At 40.9% G+C, this 18,322-nt stretch overlaps 2 protein-coding genes across 2 annotated transcripts in view; one reads left to right on the forward strand and one right to left on the reverse strand.

The window, feature by feature from the left end:
- The window catches only part of FHIP1A (FHF complex subunit HOOK interacting protein 1A), a 48,958-nt gene extending 43,350 nt beyond the window's left edge, over positions 1–5,608 (forward strand). Inside the window, exon 11 of the mRNA XM_063135595.1 lies at positions 3,778–5,608. Within this exon, the coding sequence (XP_062991665.1) occupies positions 3,778–4,025 (248 nt within the window). The 3' untranslated portion in view covers positions 4,026–5,608. The remainder of the gene's footprint in view (positions 1–3,777) is intronic.
- An 8,611-nt stretch (positions 5,609–14,219) lies between these two features.
- Positions 14,220–18,322, reverse strand: part of GATB (glutamyl-tRNA amidotransferase subunit B) — a 47,145-nt gene continuing 43,042 nt past the window's right edge. Inside the window, exon 13 of the mRNA XM_063135139.1 lies at positions 14,220–15,149. Within this exon, the coding sequence (XP_062991209.1) occupies positions 15,024–15,149 (126 nt within the window). The 3' untranslated portion in view covers positions 14,220–15,023. The remainder of the gene's footprint in view (positions 15,150–18,322) is intronic.

An 18,322-nucleotide genomic window follows, 5' to 3' on the forward strand; every position in this document is an offset into this window, starting at 1 on the left:
GTAGTGGCCAGGTACCTTAAGTCGCTCTTCTGCCCAATTCCAAAACTGCTTTTTAAACTTTGGACATTAAGGGCCTTGTCACACCGTTATTCGTATGATGAATAAGTAGCAGCTATTAATACATTGTATTGGAATTCTGATACCCCCTGTCAAGGCAGTGCTACTACTGCATGGGCTGTCTGATTCGAAGCACTTTTGAAGCATGTTTTTGTCGCTCGGAATATGCGCCTCTTCCCTCAGCCAGGGCTCCTATTGCTCTTGTGAGTGCTGCTGTGTGGCATGTGGTTATGGACTGTTACAAGCACCTATTAAATAGTCGTTTCGGCATTACTAGTAGCACCGTTTTCCTATTGCTATCCCAATAAGGATTCACCATCCTAAACCAAGCTGCAAGGGTAGAAGGGGGAGGAATTAATTTTCTGATCTGTGGAGCCGAGTAAAGGAGCCTCAAGGTGATTGAAAATATGGGGGCCATGGTGCAGCTGTGGCACAGTTGACACTGAGGAGGCGAGGAAGAGCAGTAGCGGCAGCACCAACCAATCCTGTCCTCAGAAGCTCACAAATTCTCTCTCTCTGAAAGGGGGATTATTATTATTTATTTATTTATTTATTTATATAGCACCATCAGTGTACATGGTGCTGTACAGACAAATGTGGCTGCCACTCACTTCTCCACCCTCCCCCTCTCATAGCCCTATTGGATGCTCCACAGCCAATAGGCAAAGGCATCGCTACGCTACGTCTTTGCTGTGTTTGGAGGCCCCTCCGCTCATTCAGTTGAGCTGCACAGGCAGACCTCTGCTCCAGAGCCCAGCCCTAATGGTGCCACTGTGCTGCGGACTCCAAATTATTCAGGATGGTGAAATCCATAGCAAACTGTAAAGAGGTCCATTAAAGATAGCTCTGAGCTGGATTTTTAGTTTAGAAGAAAGATAACAAAGAGGGAAAAATCAGCTTCATAACATTATGGAAGGTGTGGAGGAATTGAATAAAGGTTATTGCTCCCCCCTCATTACAGATATCAGTTTGGTTATAGGTTAAGATTTGTAATAATACAAATGGAAGTGCTCTTTCACACAGCATGCAATTACCATTGCAAGATGCAGTGATAGGCAGCTTTTAGACAAATTCATGTAGCAGTAGGTTTGTCAGCAGCCATGGCTAAATGGAAGAACAACATACCTCTGTTTGGGGGATCATCTGGAAAAGGGCTAAGAGGTCACTTGGATGTTGTTTGAGGGCAGGCGCTGAGAAGGAACCTTCTGGAAAAACACCACCTGTTTTTCTGGGATTGCAGTCGCTATGCGTTCTGATTTGAGGATTCAGTTCCTACACCCAAGAAGCCCTTGTTCTCATCTTGCTAGAAACACTGTACCAGAGGCCCGTTCGTGCATAGCTGTTGTGGATATGAGTTTTCATTAGAAGCTGTGTTCAGAAGTGATGGGGAATGTGCAGAATCTTACTGCAGAACTGTAACCATAGTGACTAATTGCTTGGCTGTGGAATGTATAAAGAAGTCACTCTGTTTATTATTTTTTAGAGTAAGCCCCTTGTCTTTCTGCTTGATTTAATTTGATGCTTTTCAGTAGTGTTTTGAGAAGCAATGAATGCCTATTCCCCCCTTTGATGTTTATCTTGATATTTCTCCATTTCTAATTGGCATGCTGACATCTTCTAATGTTAGGGAGCCTGCAAAACTACTGTCTGCTACTTAATGACTTATTAGCCTATCAAGGGTATACGCCGTAACTAAGATGTTTACCAGAGCTCATAGGAATTGGAACCATACTCCAGAAGATTTTCGTGTTGTAAGGCATGATAACTGTCCTATGGACTTTGAATTTGGCAGCCGATGTATGAAGGCTGGGATCCAATGAGTTGCTTTGGTTAATACCAGTGGTTTGTGTTACCCCACTGGATATTACTTTGAACAGCTGACTTGCATGTCATATCCTCCTATTCGAAAGCATTTTTCCTGGGTCCTTGAGAACTTCAGTTAGAGGCAAAACCAGTCCTGGGGTACTGGAATTGGTTTTATGCCTCTTTGGATCCTGCCACTGTTTTACATGCCCCCCAAGGCCCTGCCATGAAATCTGTGCCTATCATATTCCTAACCCTGCTTCATCTATCCAAAATGTGCATGCTGTGTGAACGAGTCCCAACATTCAGTGAATATGTATTCATGAAGTATTGGTCTTTCCCCCCTTTTTAAAATACGTTGTAGTTCTCCACCAGACCTCCCCCCCCACATTTTTTAGGCTTGATCAATTGCCAAGATCCTTCATATCGAGTACTTTTGGACGACTCCGTGAAGCAGAGGCCGCACAGACACTTTCTCCATGCTGTTTCCACACACGCACTCCGCTGCCTCTCGCCTCGCCCCCATGTTGTAGCAGCTTTTGAGGTCTCCTGACGAATGCTTATAGAATAAACAAATGGCTGGGTAGCTGGCAGCTTTGGCTTTCAGACAGGCTCACAATGCCAGCAATCAAATTGCAATGCCTGCAGCCAGTTGTCCATCAACACATATCATTATGTCAATTAGGGAATATAAGGTAGAAATGGCCTGCAGTAATGGCTCCGTACAAGATTATTTGAACTATTTGTGCATGAGGTTATTGTGGGACGTTTAGATTCAAATTTACCAATAAAATTAATGCTTTATTCCCAAAGCTGTAAAGGAAATGTATTTTTATAAGTAAATTATAAAAAGAAATTAGGAACACATCGCTTCTTGAATCATGAAAGATTTATGTTGCATTTTAATTATGATTAGTTTAGGATAAATAGCATGTAGAACAACAGATGCATATGCAGACATATCTATTGGAACTGGAAAGCTTTTCCTCAGTCTGGGGCTTGCCTGATGTTTTGAACTGCAACTCCAGCATTCCTGACCGTTGGCCATGCTGGCTGAGGCTGATGGGAATTGAAGTCGAAAACATCAGGAGGGCACCAAGTTGGGGAAGGTGCCCCTGTATGGTGCTAGTATCTTAATAGGAGGACTAGCACTTGTGAACTCTGTTTGCTCTTTCACATTGCCTACAGGTGTAAAGCTAGTGGCGTGAGATGCTAGACCCCAGAGACTTGAATTTAGATCCCTGTTCAGTTCACTTGATAGCTTTAAACAAGTTAATCACTTTCAGCCTCAGTTTTGTATTGGTAAAATAAGAATACGCCTGACCTAAATTCCTAAGACGTTTGTGAGAATCTTAAAGCACTTTGCACACTTAGACGTGCTGTAGGAACAACTCTTAAAAATGATTCTAGGCTGCTTCTTGACTAAAACATGCAGGAGAGACTAGGGGCTTCTCTAAACGAGCAATTTAGAGCACGCTTATGACTGGCCACTCATGGAAGTTTGCAGGTCGATTACATGACATTGTGAACAACGAGGATGTCTCCTGTGGCAACCGTTGCAAATTCCGCCATGAAAAGAACCACTTTTAAAGTGCTAACATCCTAAAAACAGCAGGATCATCTGCCACTAGATAACACTGTCAATTGAACTGAACGGAGGGGAATTATTCAGTTCAAACCGTGTGGTTGCCCCTCTCTGTCCGTGTAATTAAGCCCATACTAACCACGCCCAAAAGCACAAACATCCCGGGTAAGCAGTGCAATTTCCCCTTAATGTAACGATACCTTAAACCTGTAAAACGTAGGTAGAATATTGGAGCCCCGGGAGTTCTGAGTACTTTTCACCTTTGCATAATTGTTTAGGTTTTTCTGTAATTCAGTACAAAAATGATCATGTTTTTCTCTCTTGGATTTCAGACCATGCACAGCACAACGTTGCTGGGAAAGGCAGGAACCTTTCAGAAGCTTCCCAAGCCTTCCTGCAGCCTTTCTTAGGAAGTAAGGCAAAGAAAGGAACCGCTCTTCCCAGCGTCCCCCTGCACATCCGGAACGCGACCCTTGCCGCTGCCCTCTTCCCGGAGTTCCTCAAAGAGCTGGCAGCTCTCGCACAGGAACATTCCATTCTGTGTTACAAAGTATTTGGTGATTTTGAGGATTATTATTAATTTTAAGACTTTTGAAGACATTTTAACTTTTGTTTTTAACAGAGCTACTTCTAAAGGAAAAAAAGAAAATACTTTATATTCCTGGGTAATACTTGATTCAGGGGAAATTGTTACATCATTATGTTGGGCCTTATCTCCCGCTGTGCAACATACGAACTTGATGTATTAATGAAACTGCTTCTTATTTTACCAAATTCTCACCCTTGATTTTACTTACCTCGGTTTTCCTCTTTAAAACGCGCTGTAGACACTTTGGGTTAAAAAGGCACAATTGTGTAAACAGTGGCTGGGGAATGATGGGAGCTGTTGGACTTTTTCTGTCCAAACATGTGTAGGATTGTGCTCTAAGAGGATGGTTAGGGGACCATTCATGAAATCCAATAAGCCTTTTATGTAAATTACTTTTTACTTGTCTATCGAAGGGGGTGTTAATCCTTCGCCTAAATTCTGCTTTACCAATGGATGGAGTTCTGAATCCAAATGGATTCAATATACATAAGCTTGCGACTTGATTAAAGCAGGTGCTGTGCTGAAATACATACCATGTTGCCTTATGTTGTGGACAAGTCTGACATTCAGCTGTTGGCTCCTTTGAAGTTTAGACGAAATAAGTAAATGGATGTTGAGTGCAGACTGTGGGGAGATTTTCCCTGCCATTTCTCAGCATTCTTTGAAAATACTAGATTGCTACCTAAACACTCAAGCCTTATTTTAGTAAAATTTGCACACGACAAAATGTTTCTATGCAAGCTGTAACTTTTTTTTTTGTAGAACATGTTTGTATACTTTTACTGATAAGCTGAAAAGAAATATTCAAGTAACTGTTTTAGTAGTGTTAAAAGATTTAACTTTCTTGGAAGTTGTTGCTATCTATTTTATAAGTATTTTTTTTCAAATGGAAAAGAATAGCCTGCCTCTATAAGCTGTATTTTTTGTTGTTGTTTGTTTAAATATTATTTTGGTTCAAGGAAAGCTTCATGGTACTTGTAAACACTGGCTATTTATTTATGATTTATGTTGACTTGTCCTAATATTGCACTTTTGAGGGATGACAGAAATGCATTGCTCACTAGCAGTAGAGAAGAGGATGTTACCTGGGATATATACACTGGAACCTGTTGCAGTTGGTATCCAATTTCTTAAGAACATTTTCTTTTGTGAGTAATGAGACTCATTAGAACAGGTCCAAACATGATGAATTGGTGCATTACAGCTGCATTTCAGCTATTGCTAGTAAGAGTAATTGTTCCTCCAGTGCTGAAGTTGGCTTTGTGTAACCAGTGGCTGAGTACTTGAAAGCCTTCATTTTCTTTTACAATAGGTGAAAATGAGAAACTATTCTAAAACCAGTGGAAAGAGGATGAAAAGACGGGGCTTGGAAGCAGTTAGCTTTGCTCCTGTTTGTAAACTTCGTATTGACGTACTAATTGTAATAGGAAGAGGTTGTATCTTCCTTGATGGAACATGACACCTGAACTGATGAGACTTTCAGAAGCCTCTCTTGGGAGGATTGCCATGTGCTTGCCAGAAAATGGTATATCATTCCTTTAGAAGCACAGTTATGGCAAGGGGCCCCTACTGTTTCCCCACTTAATTGCTTCGCTGGTTTGCGCCAACCTAGTCTCTTTACCCTGTCTCTTCTGCTGTGGGCAGAATTAGAATCTTACAGGCCATAGAAAGCAAAGGGGAAGGCAACCATCTCCAACAAAGCGTTGAGAGTTCAGTAAAGCATTGAGAGTTATAGACATCTTAACCAGGCAAGAACTTGACAATCCAATTTCTTGGCCTGCTTCCTATGCTGGTTGGTATGTTAATATGATGTTGGCTGGGGCATGCTGGGAATTATAGGACTTTCCCCCATCTAAACATGCAATGGATTGCACCCTTAGTAAATAAATCCTGTTACCTCATAATTCTGGCTCTGCTACCTATTCCATGGGAAGGGATCTATCCTTTGATGGATCGTACATTTGTGTGCATTAACTGCAGCAGATTTCAAAAATTGTTCTCAGCAGCCACTGTGTTATCCTGTTCTTGTTTAAAGTTAAGGTTGGTGACGGTTTTCTTTAAAATGTGGGCTTCGTACCTGTGGTATGTGTGTTAACCACAAAATATGTGAACGACTGGAAATCTGTCATATGTAATAGACTTCTTCTGCTGTAAAGTTTATTATATTTTTAAAAAGATTTGACTTCTAAAAACCAACCAAGTTGCGATGTTATTGATTATGTAATCCCTTTTTGTGCTTTTGACTGGCTTCTTGTCGAGCAGCCACCAAACAAACAACCCTCACAATTTTTAGGCTTGTTTCAGGGCATCTGTAGTGCAGAAAAATATACTGGACCACTGTGCCAGAAACTGGGATCCTCTTACTAGGTCATCCTTCTCACGTTTCTTTGGTGTGATTCCCTAAAGAGGCACAGGCAGTCAACACTGACTCAATTCAGCTTTTCAGTTAGCCTTGATTAGAGAAGGATTGATCAGCTCCCCACTTATCAGTGAAATGCAGGGACCAGTTTGGGCAGTCCTATATCTATCAGGGAAGCACCGTAGCTCAGTGGTAGAGAACAGGCTTTGTATGCAAAAAGGTCCCAGGTTCAATCCCTGGCTGCTTCAGATAGGGGTGGGAAAGTTTGAACCCCTAGTGACCTGCTGTTAGCGACTGTTTTCACATGAAAAAATAAGGTGTGAATTATGGAGAATCCTGGCTTATTGCCTGTTTGTGCACACAGCCTGTTCATTCTTGCTTCGTTCCTCCCTGCTAGTCTGCTTGCTAAACAAAGCTGGTTTGTTTAGCAATCAGACTAGCAGGGAGGAATGAAACAAGGCTTGTTTAGCATGTTGCCCAGATGGGGGCTCCTGGGTTGTGGCTCTCTTGACAAGCCAGGAATTGTAAACCAAGGACAAACAAACCCTAGCTTGTGATTCTAGCTTGTCAAGAGAGCCACAAGCCAGGAGCCCTTCAGTTTGAACAATACACTAAAAAACAACACCTTGCTGATTTGTGTAGTGGTCACATTGGTAGGGAGAAGCAAATGGTCTGTGTATGGCATCAGGCAAGTTTGTTCAGGTATGGAACTTTCCCATTCACTTCAAGACAGAGAAGCCTCTGCCTGCTTTATTTATATTCTTCAGAGGCGTATCCTACTTTTCTACTACGAAGTACTGAAAGCAGCTTGAGTTGTGAGGCCATTTTTCCAGAGAGAGATGTATGTTAATTGCATCTTTTTAATAGAAGCAAGTCACAGGTCTGCTTGCACTGCTGATACACTTGCAATGGCCATTTCCCAAGCAAACAAAGAGTTTCAGTCTCTGGGGTTGTCATGTTGGCCATTTTCAGAAGCATTGAAATTCCAGGGTGGCAAGTAGGATCTGGCTAGCATTTGTGAAGTTCAATTATGACATGATAATTCTACTATATTATTTTGAATTACACCCACAGTTCGTGTTTGAGGGCAACGTGATTTAATATGCAATTTACAAGGCTGCATTCACTGGAGTTGTTATGTTGTGCCTCTTATGTAGGCCACTATTAACATTTGTAAAGTTAAGAGTCTCACTGAGAGCGGAGAGAAAGGTCTGTTTGTCTATCTATTTATCCATCCATCTATCGTTAACAATATGAATTAGAAAATTAAAAAGAAGTCCTTTTAGAGTGTTAGCAGGAAAAAACCCACAGGATTACGTTAATTATAAAGTAAAAATGACAACTATAAAATGCAGGTAAGCAGATGGTTCCTTACTCGTGTGAGTGCAAAATACAAGAAGGTTTTGCTATTCTGGTTTGTGCTTCACATGTCAAAAGAACCCAAACCCTGCAAAAACTCCCCTGAAATCGAGTGCTGCAGTGTTCGGGTGTAATTACCCAAGCCATGATTATAGCACTAATTCAAGCTGTAGTGTTGTAATTATTCCTATATAAATGCCATCTCAGGGAAAGTGAAAATTGCATCTTGGTTAATGTGGCTTTGGATTGCTTTGCATAAGTAAGCTATTTGGGATAATTCAGTGATGGGTACCAGCCCAAAAAGGCATTTAAAAAGCAAGCTTGCCCTGAAATACTACTTCAGCAGTAATAGTTAACAACTTTCCCTAACAAAGTCAGCTCAGATAAAGCATTTTACTGATTTGAGTACCAACTGGCTAGATTTGGGTGCATGGAGGCTCACGTACATCCACGGAAGCTTTAGTCGCTTGTTCTTTTATAGTTCGCCCATTGTTTTGGCTTGCATGTGGGATCTTTGCATTCAAGCTTGGTTTCTTTAGTTTCCATGTGACCTAGCATATCTTCCGTGGTCCCATGGCTAATATCCAAGAACTCCACAGTCCACTTGATGCATCTGATGTTATAGTTTCTTGCCTGATTGGTTGGGGCTATGTAACAAAGGACTGTTTAAAAACATTGAAAAAAAATGTTTCTTGTAGAATAGTTTGAAAATGTAAACTATAAGATGCTATGAAACTGCATCAAGCCAGGGAAACTGCCTTGATTTTTATGCTGCTCATTTCCATAAGACTAAATTTCTCCCATTACAGCTTGGTAAACAAAACAATGTTTTCTCAACAGAATTAGGATCCACACCATGAACTCACTTGTGTGCAATTTGCACAATTCCTTACTTTTCCGTGTGAAACTGTGTGCCCCAGAAACCATTGGTGGCCAGTAGCAGCCAAAACCCTGTGATTTTATTACATATATTATTTACAATCTGGGGGGCTCAGTGCTAGGTGTTATTGTACTATTCCAAGTAGGGCATTTATTGATGAGTACAGACAATTCATTTGTGTGGAAATACTCGCAGCATCCAATGTTAGTCCTACTTAAGAGGAGAGCCATTGAAATGGATGGCTCTTAATTTAGTCATAATTAACTTCAGATCCATTTATTTCACTGGGTCTACTCTAAGCAGGACTAACATTGAATACTATCCATTTGGTTTTAAGCTGAGGTTAGTGGAATACCTATGGTAAAGCCAGGTTTTTGAGGACCATGAAGCCCCCTCTGCAAGGTAATACAACTAGCCACAATCCATTATGCAAACAATTGTCCAACAGGAAGTATATAGGGGAGGAGTCGTTCTCTATATAGTTTGATATTCCTTCTTTATGCTGCTTGTACAAGGAAGGCTGGATCACAGCTATCTTACTCTCCCCCCCCCCCCCAAGAAGTTTGCAATGTGTGTATAATGTGTGTCCTGCATTTTCAACACAACTAGTGTTGGGTGTAGTATGGCCTAGCTTCTGTTATGCCATAAATTTCAATATATCTATCCAGCTATACTGTGTGTTATAGCTTTTATTTCATTCCTCTTCATGACAACTCTGTGAGATAGGTCAACACAAGGAATTGCTACTTCCCATATATCTAAATTAATTTATAGAACTCATTGCTGCAGCGTGGTGCAATCACTATGAGAATAAATCACATTAAAATGGAATCGATCATTGGATTGCAATTAACCTCCATTAAAAAGCACATCAGCTTTCACCACAGCATGCAGTAGGCAGTAGATTGCAGCCAGACCAGCACCCACTATATTTTAACAGAAGCTGTGAGTACGAGACAGAGTTATTTGTACACTATCTTGAATGCAATTGTAGAGTGGTGGTTTCTAAATAAAGAAGACTACCCTGAACTATAGCCTGAGCTCTTTCTCTGCAGAGCAACTTTAACCATATTAGAAGGTATGCGGTTAAATTAAAATAATTCTAAATTCAATTACCCTTAGTTCTGAGAACTTCTATTAGTATACTGCTTTTCCTAAACCCAAAAACCGCTTATGTGAGAAAGGTCCCCAAAGTAGGATCTAGAGAGTTGCTTGTAGCAGTGAGAAAGTGTCATCTCCCCACCACCTGTGTCACATATCCAGTACGGTTTTGTAGAGTAAACTGAATTGAATTGGCCCCATAAAATTCTCCATGCACTTTGTGGGTGGCGAGGGAGCATTTCACTGTCCCCTGGTGTAAGGTTACATTCTCCAACAGTTTGGTCGGGGGGACAAAAAAGAAAATTCTCCTTGGAGCATTGTCTCCATCTTGCCTGGACTCAAGTCAGTTTATTAGTCTCAGGGCCACTGGGTTACTCCCAGGAAAATGAGTATAGTATTGTAGCCAAGCAGAACAACCCAGCTGGTGGATACCTTGTTCATGAAATGTACAGCTGGGTAATTTTAGTTTGATGATGCACTCCTCAAATTTTTGCAGAACTCTCCCAGAAGCTTCATATAGATGTTAATAGCGAGGATGCTAAATCAGAGACTTCCGGAACAGTGCCGGTCAGTTTCAATGTGCTGAGGTAGCCTTCTCACTGCCTCCCTACTGAATTAAGGTGTGAGAGAAAATATTTAAGCTCCTGGAGAGCCCCTGGCTATATGTTCAAGGTTAATTAAAGAATCTATGATGTTGGATCTGCTACGAGGCCCAGCACAATCAGCGGTTTTTGTTAATTCCAAAAGCAGGTTCATCCATTACTGCCATCTCAGTCCCATAGCCAGGTCTAAAGCTGCTGGAAAAAGGTTGCATAAGGATGCTTCCTCCAAGCATGACTGGAATTTATTCAGCTATCACACAAAGTACTTTCCTAAAAAGGAGAGGTAGAATCTTTGGGTCTATAAATAAGAATAACCTAGCCAATGATCGACCTGCATTTAATGTCTCCTTTCCGGGGAAGCTAGCTGCATGTTTCATTTGAAAAGGATGAGTTTCTACTATTGTTAAAGATGGCACTGAGCCGACTTCTTCCTGGGGACTCCTCCCATATCAATGATTAGGGATATTTTCCCAAGAATGATTAGAGCTGCCCTGCAATTGCAAAGGATTTGATGAGTCTTGACGAAAGCCTGCTCCTGCTAGACCCAACCAGACACAATATACACATCCCTCACTCTTATGGTAGGTTTTACAACCATGCAATAAACAGTGAATCAATTTAAGCAACTGCAACAAGTGGTTGCTTCCAGCACCCTTGGCATAGACTCTGTATTCATCACAGTGTTTAAGTCAGTTAAGCATAGAGGATCCACAAAATGAGGTCGATAACCTTTATGGGAGTTAGAAACACAACTGGAAACCAGTTTCCAGCTTCTCTCTTAATAGATAAACTCCTCTTACAAAATAGCCTTCCAAGCAAGCTTTGTCTCCCCAAGCAAGTACTTTCTTTTCACACAGGCTGGAAAGTGTGCCCTTCAGTTCCTTATTTCTTGTTTAGCATTTGTCCAAAGTATGGTGTCTTTTTGTGTGTGTTTTGTTTGTCTTTAGCACTTTTAAACCTGGTTGCTTTTACAGTCCTTTGAGAACAGATTTTGGCAGGCTAGAAATCTTACTGGTTGAATTTGTCAGAGGAGCAGACATTAACGTCAACTTTAATTTTCAACCCCAGTAATTCATTTTAAGCTGTTTTAACTAGGAATAGGTGCTTTGGCTGTATAGAGTTGTATTCGAAATGATAATTCAAATGCTAACATTTGGCAAACAATTTCAGATAGGATGGTTGGATGCTTGGCTTATTCACTGTCGTGTTTGGCATGTACAACAGACAATGGAGTTAGATGTACAGTAATTACTGTTATGAATTACTCTCTGAACACTATAAAATACCCTAATTCAGCTCAACTTACCTACAGCCAGTGGGAATGTGCATTCAGCCAGTTTATTAGGGTCTGACATGAACATCAGGCCAAGGATGGAAATACAAATACAATTTTCGTGAACTGCCCAGAGAGCTTCAGCTATTGGGTGGTATGGAAATATAATAAATAAATATCCAGATATGCAGCTGTATAGCTATCAAACCAGAAGGCTGCTTCTGTACAACTCTGCTGGTTTAGGCAAAATGTAGAACGTCCCAAACATCATTCTTGGAAATCATACAAAATACCTATGATAATGGTTTGGTTTTCTATAGAACAAACAGGTGATTTAATTTCTTACACTTTTTAAAAATAAATAAATAAAAGAAACTAAAATTTCTTCAATTGGTAGCATCTGTAATGGTTTCTCTCTAATTTTGACCATTCTACATTTGTTAGCTACTTTGCTCATATCTTGCAGCCTGTAGGTGGTTTATTGTAACATGCAAAGTACGGTGCAGATTGTGCAAAACAATAGTTACATAGTACACACCATATACTAAGTGGTAACTAACTCTAACCGAATTGAAATGTAATCTAGACCAAGATACACTACAATGTAAAACTCTTGTGTAGAAATGTCTTCCAGTACTTCCATTCTCATTACTTTTGTCTTCTACTACAACAGCAATTGAGGGATTATGAACTCATTGTTAGGTTTCAGTACTCTAACTAATGTTTCTGCTTCTGCTGGAGCAGGAGTGGGGACAACAGCTGAGAGCTTCAGTTTTTGGGTGGTATAGAAGAGTAACAAATAAAATGAAATATTTATTTATTTATTACATTTCTATACCGCCCAATAGCCGGAGCTCTCTGGGCGGTTCACAAAATAGTTGCACATTGCCCCTATACTTATAATAACAAATTGCTTGCATTTTGTGTTCACATTTCTTGGAAGAACAGACTGAGGAGAGCTATCTTTTCCATATCCAAGATTTTTCTTTATGGAAGCTCTGTGCTCCTATGGGTCTTCTGGATTTAACCTTTCATGTGTGTTCTCATTTAAGCAGATGTCTTTACTGAGCCAACATAGAACAAAACAGCAACCACACTGCAATAGAGAAAAGGGCACCTGGAATGACAAAAATGCATGTGCCTAAGCCATGAACAACATCTGCTGACTTATGACACTTGACTGCAGAGAGACATGTATCTGTGTTTTCGGAATGCAACCTTTCGCTGTGTTTTAATGTTAATATGCAATTTACTTTCGTTAAAATAAAAGAAGGTCAAGAAATATCCAAGGTTGTTTAATTCCCTCCAAGAAAATAAGTCAAGTTAAACATCACTGGTTTATTGCTTATACAAATTGTTAATTACAAATTCTATTCATTAAACATTTTAAAACTTTGTTACTCTACAGGGTCTTGAATTATAAGGCCATTGCTTTAGATGTTAGTGGAAACCTTGAAAGGTTTGTTATAACCTCTCTTGGCTTGATTCCAAAAGCAAATTATTTGTTCTCCAAAGTGGCTGAAGCCTGAAGTAAGGGGTAATTTTAGTAGGAGTTGCCTTAAAATTCCAGAGTACAGGCAGCTGAGCCGCTAAATGCTGTTTGGTAATATCTTTTCCAATACAATATATAGAATTACAATCTTGTGAATACAAGTGATTTTTCAAATCAAAGTTAAGATTTCCAATAACTTTCATCTTAATGGGATTCCTTCCTTGTCTTTTTTAAAAAAAATCAAAAAGAAGTTACCACCCCAAGCACAGTTATTAATGGAGCTGAAGATGAAGGGAAAGTCTGTTAAATAGGTTTCTTCCTTCTCTTTAAACAGAGAGGGCATAGTGTCATTAAGGTCAAAAGGAAACTTTTCTTCCCTTGAGAAATAAAATGTGAAGAATGGCTGGACTGGTATCATAGGGATACTTAGTGGAGGAGCAGTCAGTGAAATAATACATTTACAGGACAATCCCTGTATATCTGTGGTGAAAATCTGTGGTGGAGGAACCACTATTTCTTAAGCCCTGCTGGACTCATGCTGGCAAAGGTGAAAAAGGAGGGAGGGCTTTTCCCTTTTCTCAGGGCTGGACTTTCCTTTTAAGGTTTCCCTCCTGTTGGTTTCAATGGGGGCGTAAAATAACACTGCCCCACCCTTTGGAGCAGTAACAGTGGGCAGCAAGGGCAGTGGCAGAACTTGTTACTGCTACAACAAGGAGCATTTTGAGGGTGGAAGTCCTTCCCATCTCGCAGGCCTCTCTCTCTCTCTCTCTGCCTTTGGAAAGGGAAATCTACGACATCCAATGGCCCCTCAGCTGCTCTCTCAAAGAGCTTAGGATTTCTCCCTTTGGCCACTCACTTCTTTTATTTTTGGAATAAAGTATGGGGCAGGGGAGAGATACCAGGACTCGCTGGCTGCTCAACACCGCAAAATCATAAACTAGTATTTACCTTAAAGACTTTGTTAATGCTGTAAACCTGCTCATGACAACTAAAATTGGAAGCAAATTGGAAGAAAGCTGCTGCTGCAGCAATATCTGAATGGTATGGAAAGAATATGGATTATTGCAATCCTATAAAAATAACTTATTACAGAAGATCAAGGAATGGACCACAAACATGTTTATTGAAAAGTGGATTTATTTGCAATGTTCCAGAATACTAAATATCAGGACAACATTTGACCATAAATATATATTCCTTTTAATTGTAGAGTATTTCTTGATCTGTGTGAGACACAGCATGTGAAACTGTGTGTGTGTGTTTGTGTGTGTGTGTGTGTGTGTGTGTGTGAGAGAGAGAGAGAGAGAGAGAGAGAGAATATACTAGAATTCATTCACAAGTATGCAGCACCAGGTGAAATTCACACCCTAAGGAACATCAGTGACCTGATACATCAGTTTTTACTTAAGAAAACTCTTAGGATTCCTTGTAACAAAAAAATTGTTTTTGAGTAATTAACCTTTCCATCACTCATGCATATTCTTTATTGTAAAAGATTCCTGAAGATTTTAGCAGTCGAGGGGGTATTCTGCTTCGATCATTCCCAAGAAAACACATTAAGAGGTTAGTATTTAAGACATTTTTGAAAAAGAATATAATGTATCATTTCCCCTCCTATTCATCAGTAATGTTACAAATTCAGCAGATTTAAAAACAGAAAACTTGTGCACGCTGCAACTTCAGTTCTTTCCTTTTATAACTTATTTTCTGAATCAACAGACACTTAAGAGGATGATGGCCCGGGAAAAAGCTAGAAAATGGTGGAAAGCAGCTACAATAATATGATGTGAGCCAGCATCAAGTGAAATCTGTACAGTGACTTGATTGCTAACAGTATAGAAGGTTGTCAAGTAATTACCTCTCTAATGCGTTCAGAATGTCAAGAATGGGCAAGCCAGATACAGCATTTTTCACTCCAGGCTCCTATGACAGCAGCTTCTCTAGTATTTGTTTCACCAAGATGGGGTCTGATCGTCGTCTTGTTATTCTTTGAACCTGTCCAATGAGCTTATTCAGGACTTTCTGGTTTCCCTTCTTTATCTCTGCAACCTAGGAAGAGAAATGGCACAGAGTGGGGGTGGGAGAAGGATGATTCTTTTTTTCTCTCCCAACATTGTCTGGAGGGCATAGGATTGCTCCTAAACCATGCATATTCATTTTCTATTCAGCATTATTCCTTTCTCCTAATACTGGAACACAGTGCTCCCATGCCAACAGGGGGTGGAGAAGGAAGAGAAGACAGTGAACTGACTGCTGGAGCAGCTTATAATAACCCAAAGATTGGGTTCATATTTTGGGGGTACTCTTAGATCCATCTCTGTCACTGGAGGTGCAAGTGCCCACGGCGGCTTGGAGTGCCTTTTACCAGCTTCGGCTGGTTTGCCAGCTATGGCCTCTCCTGGACAGGGATAGCTTGGCGGTACAAGCATTGGTAACCTCAAGTTTGGATTACTGCAATGAGCTCAAGTTTGGATTACTGCAATGTGGGGCTGCCCTTAAAGCTGTTCCAGAAGCTGGAGCTAGTGCAGAACATTGCAGCTCGGCTGTTGTCCAGAGCTGCCCCTTTCCAGCATGTAACTCCCTTGCTGAGGGAACTGCACTGGCTGCCTATTCGCTACCCGGGCCAGGTTTAAGGTTCTTGTACTAGTGTACAAAGCCCTAAACAACTTGGGACCAGGATACCTGAGATGCCTTCTGCCCTATCAACCTGCCTGGTCACTGAGGTCATCCGAGGGCATGCTCCTGGTGGTTCAACATAGACCTATCCTCCGATTGGAGTCCACCAGGGGAAGAGCCTTCAGCGTGGTAGCCCCCCTTCTATGGAATTCCCTGCCTCTGGAGGTCAGGCATGCACCAAATTTGCATTCCTTTTGGTGCCTCCTAAAAACGTCGTTCCAGGAAGGCTTCCCTTGATGACCAGCCACAGTTCACTTTGCATTTTGCTTCTTTTAAAAATCTATTTTAATGTGTTTTTATTCTTTTATTTTATCCTGTACACCACTCCGAAATTTTGAACGGGGAGCGGTATATAAATATTGGAAAGAAAGAAAGGAAGGAAGGAAGGTGTGTCTAGTTGGAACCATGAACAGGAGCACTCCTGTTGCAGGGTGAGGATGTAAGTGTGAGAATATTGTTGCAGGGACCACTTATTCAGAGGTAAGTTATAATCCCATGCAGACAATTTGAAAGGAAGAAAACTCAAGAATATAAAAGCAGCAACAATAAAAGTCTTGGAAAAGACAGAGGTAACCAATCAGGACAAATACCGTGGCCTTTCAAAGCACACAGGCACACCATTGGCACTCAGCGGAAACAACAGCCTTATCAAGCCACTGGTGGGCTGCATGTGGCTTGATGGGCCATAAGGACTCCTCTCTTTGCATTCAGACCAATGGTCCATCTATTCCAGCAAATACGCTTGAGAAGCAGGACATGAGCGACTGGTATTCAATGGCCTGCACACTCTGAACCCAGAGGCTGCCTAGAGACATCATGATTAGTTATCCTGGGGAAGTTAGCTTAAAAGAAAGCAATACGTTCACAAGTCTTTAATTTCTGGCTAGATAATCTGTCATTTCGATTAGTTAATCCTCATGTACACCACTGGCTATATCAAAGGTTGGCAGTGTCAGTACAACTTGTGGGATCCTGTTAATACACGGAGAATCTTAACTTTCAAAAACAACCACCACGTACTCCTTCAGATCTATTCACTATTTTCAAGTATTATTTAGTCTTCCAGTTTAAAAGCCCTTCTTAGCAAAGCACGATACACATTCTGTCAACAGCTCTGGCAATTCTAAGGAGCTTATTCAAATAATTTCTATATACAATTATACGCAGTTATCTTGTTGCTGGGGAACTAAGTTCCCACCAGGTAGTACTGCTGTTGAGGGGAAATCTCATTTTCCCAGCCAGTAAGCCATAGTCTATTGTTGCTACAGTGGGGGGAATAATCTCTCTCCCTGTGGCTAGCGCTGTAATTTCTAATGCGATTGCCAAAGCCACGTAGAAGGTGGCTGCAGATTGATCACAGGTGCCTACTAGATAGTGACTGTGGCATCAATGACAATAAATTTTTTGCTTGACACACAGTCTTATGTAGCCCTTTAATGTAAGTGATCATCAGTAAGGATCCATTGCAAGCTTAAGAACACAGTCCTGCCTTTTAGGGCCTATTTATATTTATTTATTTGTTACATTTATATACCTCCCCATAGCCAAAGCTCTCTGGGCAGTTTACAGCAATTGCTCTCGATTGTTCAGATCTTAAATAGCTCTCCCCGTGCAGAAAGACTGTGGCCCCTGTAATGATTATTCCACCTATAATGTGGGAATGGATACAGCGCTACTGGTCCTGGAATGGGCCTTGCTGGATTATGCTGTCGATAGTAAAGTGCACCATGGTACATGCTTTGACTGGCACTTTCCCAGATGATTGATTCGTAAGATTTCATAGCAGTGTCATTCAAAAAAGAAGCATCAAAGCAGCCTTTGATCTCCTCCTCATGCCTGAATATAGCTAGAATATTCTTACAATCCATGTCATTACTGAAACAAGGTCTAGTAATAGACCTCTTGTTCTTGCAGTCCTTGATCAGTCCTAATGCTCAGTCTACCTGTGCCTGCGCTTCACTGCTAGTTGGAAAATACAGAGGCACTTTCTTCAGCCACTGCAAATTAGTTGGCATGATGAAGGTCAGGCAGATCCGTTCATTTTCTTTATCAAAAGCTCTCTGCAAAGCTGATAGCCCCCACTGAAGGGCTGTGGGCATGGGCAGCACTGTTCTTGATAGATGTTAGCATTTTCCCAGCTGCATAAGTACCTAGACAACATTTTACTTAATGCAAGCTATTCATTACCGCTTTCCTGTTCTGGGAGAGAACACAAAAGCACTTACTCCTTCTAAGGCTATTGTTGGATACTCTGAAGGATTTCTCTTCTTTAACGAGAAAAAAAAAAACACACCCCACCAACCTTGCAGATCAGACAGCAACATTTAACAATTAGATACTTCAAATTGGGATCTTTTAGACTTTGCTTTTATTATTCAGGCAGGTGATGTTTGCTTTAATGTACTCTCAAAGAAATATTCAAGTTAGCTAGTGTAGGGTTTCTGAAGCCAGGAAGGCTTTAGGAGTAAGTCTCAGCACAATTACTGTCTCTTGCGAGCACTTCACGTGCCACAATGTAATTTCTTCCATTTTCTCTAAAGAGTTGC

This window comes from Elgaria multicarinata, chromosome 10, assembly GCF_023053635.1.
Source record: "Elgaria multicarinata webbii isolate HBS135686 ecotype San Diego chromosome 10, rElgMul1.1.pri, whole genome shotgun sequence".
NCBI classification, from domain to species: Eukaryota; Metazoa; Chordata; class Lepidosauria; order Squamata; family Anguidae; genus Elgaria; species Elgaria multicarinata.